The sequence below is a fragment of the Haliaeetus leucocephalus genome, unplaced genomic scaffold (genome assembly GCF_000737465.1).
Source record: "Haliaeetus leucocephalus isolate CR32 unplaced genomic scaffold, Haliaeetus_leucocephalus-4.0 Scaffold932, whole genome shotgun sequence".
In the NCBI taxonomy this organism is placed as follows: Eukaryota; Metazoa; Chordata; class Aves; order Accipitriformes; family Accipitridae; genus Haliaeetus; species Haliaeetus leucocephalus.
In genome coordinates, this window is record NW_010973368.1 from 4,885,949 (window position 1) to 4,896,258 (window position 10,310).

At 45.7% G+C, this 10,310-nt stretch overlaps 1 protein-coding gene across 1 annotated transcript in view; it reads right to left on the reverse strand.

Annotated features, from left to right (window-relative positions):
- Positions 1-307: 307 nt before the first annotated feature.
- Positions 308-10,310, reverse strand: part of TMED8 (transmembrane emp24 protein transport domain containing 8) — a 20,191-nt gene continuing 10,188 nt past the window's right edge. Inside the window, exons 3-7 of the mRNA XM_010584007.1 lie at positions 9,030-9,108; positions 6,235-6,364; positions 5,163-5,304; positions 4,603-4,902; positions 308-3,580 (exon numbers count right to left, since the gene is read on the reverse strand). Of these exons, the coding sequence (XP_010582309.1) occupies positions 3,363-3,580; positions 4,603-4,902; positions 5,163-5,304; positions 6,235-6,364; positions 9,030-9,108 (869 nt within the window). The 3' untranslated portion in view covers positions 308-3,362. The remainder of the gene's footprint in view (positions 3,581-4,602; positions 4,903-5,162; positions 5,305-6,234; positions 6,365-9,029; positions 9,109-10,310) is intronic.

Here is a 10,310-nt window from a genome sequence, read left to right on the forward strand (position 1 = left end):
AGCTTTTTGAATTTCTAGACACAATTTACAGGGAGAAGAAACACATTTTAAGAACTTATCCAAGGTCTTCCTTCCACAAAAACAAAGGATTTTTCCTTTCTCAAGGATTAATTTCCCTCTCTGAAGTGCAACTGCCTTTTTAATTCATTTTTCTTTCTAGACCCAAGGTCTAGTTCCAAAGGTCTCCAATTAAAATAATAAGGGTTTCCATCACTGCCTCAGCCAGACAGCAGGACTGGATACAAATCCAGGGGATACACCAAACTGAAAAAAAAAGATGCATGAGAAGTAAGATTAATTCTTTGAACGGGAATGGCTGCTGTTAATCACTAGCCACACAGCCAAGCTATTGGATTTATCAGAAAAAGAATAAAGACTATATATGCTTCCAAAGAGAAGTTGTCACTTGGATAATGAATGCTATCTGAATACCTGAGAAACAACACACTCATATAATGTGGAAATTAAAAAAATAAACAAAAAGAGGAATTATCCTGTCCAATTGGGAAGCTCCTGTTTCCTGCAGATGAAATATTCTGTGCCTAAAACTATCTTGTGTTCCTAAGAGATACCAGATACTTCTGGGAAGCAGTGAAATAACACACACCAAACACTTCCAGTTCCACTGCAGCAGGCCTATCTATGAGCACAGTGCATTTGCAGATCGGGCACCATGCTGATTGGGGTGACATACCATATTCAATGCTGCTGTTGGGCTTAGGTCAACGAGACTAGGACATGGTCACAGTTCCAAACAAGTGACCAGAGCCTTATTAAAGGTTGGTCAACACTTCAGAAAGCTAGAACCGAGCAATAGGATTACCATCTACAGTGCAACTTTTCTTAACTAAAGCCACTAACTAATGGCTTGAAAACTGGCACATACTATTTACGTGTCAGTGAGTGATCAAAATTGGTTGTGAGGCAGGCCTTATTAACTTCTTACAACATGACAAAATGTATTTCAAACCTTAATATAAGCAACAGTCAGAAGGGGAAGTAACTACGAGTTAGCAACAGGCAGGGAGGCCACCCTATAAGGGAAACAGGTTTTTTAGTGGAGATAACCCACTAGCCTGCAATAAGCTGTGCAACTGAGGATCAACAATTGTGGAATATCTAATATATGTACAGGTCAGAGTTCCCTTCGTCATAAATAAATCCTAATTAGGAAGTGGAGTGGGTGCCAGACAGTGCATCATACATTAACCAGCAAGTGCACACAGGGTTCTCCGGATCTCACAGCAAAGGACCAAAGGCAGTCATTGCATGGGGCAGTGCTGACATTGTGGTCAGACTGAAGGGTCTTTTCTACCTTCTTCTGTTTAGTGTCTAGGAACTTGATAGACAAAGGATGAAAAAAAATAAGGAGCACACCTTACCCAAGTTGCTCAGGGATGATTCAAGTGCTGTACAAAGGCCACACGATAGTCCTTCATCTCCTCCAAGAGAGGCTAAAGGAAGGAGTAGTTCTCTCCAAGCTGCTAAATGAAAGAGCATCTTACTCTGACAGATACCAGGCCCTACCATTCTGTCTCCCTGCAAGGTTGTCCTGTGGTTGCCCCTGCTTGAATAAGGCAGCATTACAGTTCCCCTGCTGCCCAGGTGCATGCTCGCTCTCTCTCTTTTGAGAATGGTGGCTGTTTTCTCCCCATCTCAGGGCCCAAAGCAGCAACAACTCTGCTGCCTACCTGCTCACCCAGAAAGCCACTGTGCTCCAACCAGTGTTCTTTGCATTTCCACTCCTCCTACTCCCAGCTTGGGCTGCTCTGCTGTAGACTGACTGCTCACTCTCTCACCTTTTTGACCTACTATGTGCTCTGGGGCAGTGAATAAGTAAGCAGAGATAGTTAAAAGGAGAGCTTGAATATGGAGCAAATTGCACAGCATTACAATATAGCCTTAATAGGAAATATGCGGCCCTCCTATAAGAGTGAAATCTTTGGCTTTAACTACCCCAAAATCATTTCGTCCATCATCCCCTCTCAATAGAAGGAATGGACCAAGTAGAGGTGCGTTACCTGGAGGATTTAAAAATAAAACTCAGAACTCTACTAAAATCACCATGCAAACAGCCATTTTGTGTCTCTGCAAAGAGGTATCAAAATGTAAATACAGCAGTATTCTTAGAAAAGAGAATGATTTCAAGTTAAAAGTATTAAAATAAACAAGTTACAGATAAACATGATTTAAAATTCATCTCTGAAGGATTAACTTAATCCTTGTTCAACTCTGCCAGTACTTGAGCAGAAGGTGATCGCTAATGCCATCACTAGCCACCAAAACATGCCAAGGAACTTCATCCTTTACCATGTGGTCAGGGTTAGCAACAGCCCTGTTGATTCTGGTTCACAGAAAGGATTGGTTAAATCCCACACCTTTCAAGTTTCTGAGCAGAGATGTTCTTTTCTAACAATACCTTTGCAACAGCAATAGCAGCTGACATGCTACACTTCTCTGGGGAGCCTTTTCCTTGCTACATATGGTATTATCTAGCTGGCAGCAATACCAGTGAACCAACATGCTGCTTCTAAGAAACATTTCCTATATATTTAATGGTTGTACTCCAACCTTTTTGTATTTGTTCAGCACAGCAGTAAGTAATTTCTTCTGCTTCATATCTGGATTACAGAAAAAACTTTTGGTGGCCACTGAAGTTTTAATCATCTACATATCCCTACAATGAACAGGTATAACATCCAATTCTTAATCTGCAGGAAAACTTTCTTACGCACTTTTAGGTGCACACCCTCCCCCCACCCCGTGTTCAAACACATGCCATGACTGCCATGCCACTGCAGCATGGGCTGCCGCTGGCCAGCTGCACCCCCACCCACACAAGTGAAGGAAGCATTGGCTGCTGGTGACATGTAGTGGTGGTAGGTGATGAGATTATCAGTGGCTAGGTGACAAGCCAGCTGTGCTTTTGGCTCACTGCAGCCAAGAGCTGCCCTCTAGTGATGCAGATGCAGCAGGAGACTTGGAAGTTATTCACAGAATAGTAACAGACCAAGAATATTTTCACTTCATTTCATACCAGCGCAACAGATCAAAACCACGACCATCTGAACCTGGCCTCTGGGCATTTACCAGCTGTGACATGAAGGCCCAGCCCGATGCCTGCACAGAGCAGACACCCTGAAGTTTTACAGAAATAGCAGCTGCCTGTGGAACTACCTTTCTGCACTGGGACAGCAGTGAAGGAGGGTGTGGGGAGAAACCAGTTAGTGTCTGAAGAGGAGCCGGCAGAATTGTGCCTTGGTTCTGTCACGCAGCAGTGCCCATCAGGCGGTACCAGGGCTGGGTGGCAGCCTGCTACATTCATCATTGCCTGCCTGCCATCCCTGCCCCTTCCCATTTCTTCAGCTAGTGTAATAAACATGAAAGAACAGAGTCTTATTGCGGAGGAGAGAGTATGAGTTATCAAATTTCAGCAGGTAGATGCCTTCGCCTGGGTACTCATGGCTGCCTGCCTGCACCTCACGATGGCTGTTCCTCCGATATACCGGCATGATCTCTCCGTAGCGGTTCCGCAGGTAGCTTTTGGCGCCCCTTTCCACATCACCAACAGGGGCAAGTCCTGAATAGGAGAGAGGAGACAAGTAGGCCAGAGCCAGTCAAGCCACTAGGTAGTCCAGAAAAAGATCAACAAGACCAGAATGCAGCAGAGGCATGCAGATATATGGAAGGCTAACTATGATAGCATTACCCATAGCATCTGCTCTGACCTTTCTGCAAATCATACCCACAAAGTCCAGCTTTCCTTATCATGACAAAGGACGTGCCGAGAACCAGTTCTCTTGGGAATACTGATGGACAGTATCTACTTGCCTGCCAGCCTGGTCTCCTCTCCCTGGACTTACCTTTTAGACACCTCACTGCTTTTATACACACAACAGTGGTCCAGTGATACAGACTTGAAGCAAAAGAAAGACGGGAAAGCTCTTACCTAAAACCTCGCTCTGTTTACGTTCTCAATTCAATTCTCCAAGAGGATTCCTCATACAGGAACCTACCCCTCTTTGGAGAGCCTGCAAAATTGATTTCAGACACCAACCTCCCAGCTACACTGGTCACATATACACTGAAGTCATAGAACAGGCAACATCACTGTGTGTTTCACAAGTACAAAGACACAGGTAGCAATCCTCTCGAATGCAGTCAGCAGGAGCTACTGATGTACTGTGGGGAAAAAACCCAGCAAAAAAAAAAAAACAATACCAAAACCCAGAAACAAAACCTTTTTGCTCCTACTCACCACCAGAAATTTTTCAGTCTGAGAGGCTAAAAAAAACCCAGTCAAGTTAAAATTTGAGACCCTAATCTTTTTATCACCTAGAAGTTGAACAAGTGAATTCTGATTTTATTTTTCAATGTGTTCAATTTAAGAATGCTCTTGGAGAAGGACAGCCTTTGACATACACGCTGAACCAGGAAGGACTAAATGCTTTCTCGTCACAGCCTAACCAAGAACCCAAAAGGCTGCAGAGATAACAAGTGGGCTGAGTAAACAAAATAGATGGAAATTACAGCATATGACAGACACTCTCAGCAGCATGGCAACAAGCGCCACAAATTAACCCTTATGAGCTTTGCGCTAACCTTCGATTTCCTCCTCCTCCTCTTCATCCTCCTCATCACTGGATTCGCTGACCTGAACAGTAATGGCAGTGCTAGTAACTGTGGTCCAGTCAAAATAGACTCCAAACCCAATGTCGTAGTCATCTGTAGCAAACTCCCAGCAAATGCATTTCCCATCAGGATGGGTTGGCACGCGGACTGTCACCACCTCGCCTCGTTTCACCACCATCTGGCAATTCTTCTCCTTTCCCATCTTGGCTTTGAATTCCTTTGTCTTCTCAGTGGTCCACATGGTGGGTGGAGCCAGAGGGGGAGGCTGAGCTGAGACAAGGGAAAAAGATCATGGGCTCACCTGACTTTTCACTACTGACAAGCTGTTATCTGAAAACCGTAAAGCTATTTCTGATAAGGCTTTTGCATTCTGGAGCCTGCTCCCAGAAGCCTTGGATGTGAAGTTTTCCCACGCACTAGCCAGTTTCCAGCAGGAATTAGCAGTGCCTCCAGGACAGCCTCTGCTCTTCTCTAGCCAGGGCAGGTACTTAAAAAGTGGCTCCAACAAGTGGTTTCCTTTCAGGACTCACCTTTCCTCTGCTCCCCGAGGAGGTCTGCAGTCTCCAGCTCTGCTGAAAGGATATCCACAGCACCAGTGTGATCTGACTGAATCATGACTATATCCCCTGCTCCTTGAGGTACGTGGTAGTTGGTTATCCGAACAACAGCTTCCTGCACAAGGCACATAAGAAACATTGTCACAAAGACCATCCTGGTAAGAAAGTTCCCAGCTGGATTTAAAACAACTCATTAGTAATTCACACATCTTTCTGAAGCCAAGCCAGACCCTGCAGAAGCTTCTATTAGTTAAAAAGAACTGGCTGGCTCCAAGACACCTCTCTGCATTATCTCCCCCACAGCACCAAAGTCATGAACTTTGAAGTCAAATGCTGCCTTAGTCTCACAAATTACACACCCCTTGGCCTTCCCAGGAGTCCCTGGGCAGGCACATCTTTGCATCTGCCTCAGAGTTGTCACCTCTTAATAAAGCAACAGCCTTACAGATTTAGCTGACTACTCTTGGAAAGAATTCCCAAGACACAATCTCTCTAGGGAGAGCCTTTCAGCTCTGTGTGCATCTAGACTACAGCCACAATCAAACTGTCAGTTGCTGCATCCTAGTTAAAAGTCCATCTGTTTCACTAGGGCCAGTCTCCTCTCCTCATATATGCAAATTCACAGCTCCTGAGCTGGGTGCCACTTGCACAGGTTTTCCCAACTGTATCTGTAATGCAAACCAATTGGCTGCTCACCAAAAGAAACAAAAGACAGTAGAGTCACTTTCAGTTCCCTCGTCCATAAATCTGCAAGAAGGGAATTCCCAGAAGCCCCAAACAAGAGGCAGAAGGTGAGAATAACCTTGAAGTCTGAGCAAGCCAAAAACTGCAAGGAAGCGAGGACTAGCCGAAGACATAAGAGGGATTTTGCAAATCAGACTGATAACATTTACCTCCCGCTAACGTAGTAACTGAATCTATGGTAATACTACATTTGTCTTAACCCTTAAAGCCTCAGTCCCATAGCTATAAGCACAGCAGTAGGATGGAAGAACTATTGCTGCACCTCTCTCCTTGCTTTCAGGCATAAGAAACACCCACCTACCTCTTTGAGGGACGGGATTTGGTCAGGCAGCTTCTCTTCCAATTCAGCCACTTCCTGGTCCTCCAAAGTGCCAGCTTCTTCCTTTGAATCCTCTGTTGTGCCCACACTCACAAGCGACCCAATCTGTGACCTTTTAGAGGAATGGAGCACTACAGTTCAGCACTTCCACCCAGGCTACAGCCAGCAGAGGAATCACTCTGCTCTGGAATTTGAATTCAAATGGACTGAAGGGAACAAGCTTCTGTGGTCAGCACCTGCCAGCTGCACAAAGAGCCTTTTGCACCCCAGTCCTACCCTCATCTTCATGTGACTATCTTCCATATAAGTCAGAGGGAGCAACTTCAGTGAGATACTCCGTATTCACTGCACTCACCCCACAGCATGCTAGCTCACCAACACTGTACTAAGTGCAGAGATCAGTAGCAACTTTTCTGCTCAAGAAAGGACAAGTTCTTTTATGCCAGCTGCTACATGACATCTGCATATTCCATCAGAGGTCAACTGGATCAGTGAAAGGATTCAGAACAGTTTTGACAGCCATCCTGAAAATGCCCTCTATTTAAGTGGCCCGTTTTGCCTTTCCTATCAGTAATCCCAGGAGATACAGGGAGCACCCAGGTGTCCTTCTGCCATATTCAAACACGCTGCACAGACAAGCAAGCCATAACACATGCAACGGCAGCACAATAACAGCAAAGAGGTCCAAGTACTGCACTGTGACAAGAGGAGATGGAAATGTTAGAACAAAAAGAAAGGTACGTAGCAGGAAAAGAATGTGCAAGAAAGGAAACACATCTTTGGCATTCATTCTCTGTTGAGGGTTTTCTTCTAAATTATATTAAAAAAATGCTGCATATTGTCTATAGCTGGAAAGAGTTATCCCAAATGAACTCAGATGGATGCTGGAAGAGTCTCCTCTGTCATACTCTCAGATACTATGTGAAACTTCCATGAGAAGCAACCTAGTCTTTAATAAGAATAGAAACAGTTGCCCTTTTGAAAAGCAAAGACTTTTCACAGAACTATAAAACCAATGTCAGCTGCATTGGTCTAAAGGATCAGAAACATGAGAACACAGCAGTAATGGAAAATATGTACATTTCCTCAAATGTCTCCTTTCAGTAAAGAGAAATATTCTCATTAGCAAGGGAGCAGACTATCAGCATAGTGTGGAATAGTTTAAAAAAATAATTTAAAACAAACCCCATTCACAGCTCAACTCAGACACATGCCTTGCTGCATCCATAGAGAAGACTAGAACAGGGCAAAAGTGGCTTTTGTTTCCAAATCTTTATTCCTATGGGGGTACAGATCTTATCCAGAAATAAAGCCATTTCTTACTTAAATTCTTGCAACAGTGCAATTTCCTTTCCTAGAAATGGCATGATAAACCAGAAGGTCTGTAAGAACAACTCAAATGAGCTGAATACCAGAATACACAAAATAGCAGCAGATGGAGAATATAAGAAAAGAAGGGACACTTGGAGAGAACAATTTTTTAAAGGAAGGACTCTCATAGTGATCCATAACAATTTCTTTAGCAGCCAAGGACAAATTTGGACTTCTACACCATCGTTTTCCAGCCCATTTGCTTTTTAGCTTAGCAGTTGCATGATCACACCTAGAAGGGCTATTTGGTTACTTGCTACCATAGGTGTACATCTCCTCAAAAGGCTCTCCATCAACATAGGAGCTAACAGCTTGGCAACTTTTTCCTCCAGACACCACTGAAGCCCAAGAGTCTCTCTGAAAAATTAGGAAGAGCTACACAAGCTTTAGAAGCAGATTTACAAAGACAGAGTTCAGCTGATTCCTCCTCACACAACCCTTTTGGACCACACCCATCCCTTTCAAAGGGGATCTAATTTAAGACAAATTTATCAGGTAACATCCACAAGTATCCAGCATCTACTTTGGCCATTTTTCTCACAGTCTATATTAATCTCTTCAAAGAAAACTGGAGGACATAATAAAGAGATGGAAGAACACATGTTTGGAGTCGAGAAGGCTGGTATAGATGTCATTAGCACCAAGCCAAGATGGCATCAAACTGCTGTTTTAGTAAGTAGGGTGGTTTGTTGGGGTTTTTTTGCTGGATTTTTTTTTTCCCCCCTGTTTTTCAGTGAGGTTGTGGTTTATCTACTGTCTGATGTAATTAACTCACACGTTTCTGAAATTGTATTCTGTGTAACAAATGTATGATGGCAAATGAAACTCCACCGCATACGGTATTAGCGCTTGTAACCAATGCAATGACTTGGCCACAAGCACCACATGCCCAACAGATAATAAGCCAAACATCTGATAACAGGGTTGATCAGCAGCATTAACGAAGGAGTGACACAGAACACAAAGGGTGGAGAAAAAGCCAAAACATTGTCAAGAAAACAGTAAAAGGTGTTTTCTTGCTCAGCCTCCACCAGAATTATGGACAGTGGGAATGCTTAATTGTTAAAGTATCCTCCAGACAGGATAGAGAAAATTTCCTGCTGAGAGTTTATTAGCTCTTACAATGGCCTGCAATACCTTGCAGGGTTCCTTCCAAGCTGAATGATTCTGTGATTTGAATAGCTGAGCCATGAACTACACTCCATCATTTCATAAGCTTTAAAATAAGCTTAAGCCTGTAAGAACAGTCCCTCTTACACTGATTCCAGTATATACTGTCCCAAAGCAGACAATTCAGTCTCCAGTCCCTTGTCTTCACCTGCACAGAATCAGCTGCCATACCAGAGGTCACAGGGGTGAAAGACTGTCATGCATGTGGGCCACAATACACAAAAAGATTTTCCTACCTGCTCTGTGAAGTACTGGACTCCAACGAATCAACCGGCTGACCTGCAGGCTCTGCCTTTTGGGCTGACTCTTCATTTTCTAACAACAAACAGAATATACAGAGAGAAGGTGAAATAAATTTCAGTCTTTAGAATACACAGATAGTAGGAAAAACTACCGCCAGCACTCAAACGCTGACAAGGTCACATGGCTGTGGAACGAAGACCTGTGCCAACCAGTTTTTCATGTTATGAGCTAAATCTAGCACCTTGCAGAACAAAGATTTTTAATGGTCTCAACCCTAGGAAAGGAAGAATGAAAGCTCCATGCATGTTTTTAGTGCAGAACCACTCTCAGAAGCAGGGTTTGTTCAGGAACCACCAATCCTAGCTTTAGAAGGACAGAACAAGGCCAAATTTCATCATGTAAAACTGGGCTGACAAAGCCCTGGAAAAAGCAATCACGCAGCGGTTCCCGCAGGGCACTGATGAGATGGAAATTCCTAGGTCACTGCTAAAAGGTCTACCTTATTATAAAGATGGCTCCTGGTCTCCCCCGAGTCTCCTGAACTCTGGGAAAGCTCTGTCCCCACACGACTGCGGTACGCGCTCCACAGCCCCGCTGTCTGATCACGCTAAGGCAGCAAACTGGGCACGGGCAAGCTCCAGCTTTTGCAGCTCTCTGGCGATAAGCCTTACAGCCGCTGGCCATTTCGCAGAGTCAGTTCGGAGCTGGGAGGGCGCCTCCAGCCCACGGGCACACAGCGCCGGGCCCCCAGCCACGGCAGACCCCGCACGGCGGGGGTAGTCCAGCTCCGGGCTAGACGGGGCCTCCTTCACCCGGGAGAGCACGCCGTCCCTCACCCCCCTCCACCGACCCTCGCTCTCCCCGCTGCAGGGAGGCGGCGCCGGGAACTGTTGCTGGAGTTGCAGGCGCTGCAGGTGAGCCGAGCCGAGCCGAGCCGAGCGCCCCGGGGCGCAGCGGCGGCGGGGTCCTCCCTGAGGGCAGAGCCGGCTGCGGAAGGGCTCGCCCGGGCGCCACAGCCCGACCCCTTCCCCCCAGCAGCCAACCCACCCGCCAGAGCAAACGTTCGCCCAGCTCTAATTCCCGATGCTGCTCTCCGCGAGGGGTGCCGTATTTTTCACCGAAGCAAGCCTCCCCCCTGGAAATAAGGCTTCTCCGGGAGAAACGAGGAAACCCACCACGGGAAGGAAACTCACGGCATTCTCCCCGGCCGTAAGGCCAACGCTAAAATACGCGCCGCCGGCAGCCCCTCAGGCGCCGCCCGCCCCGCCGCCGGG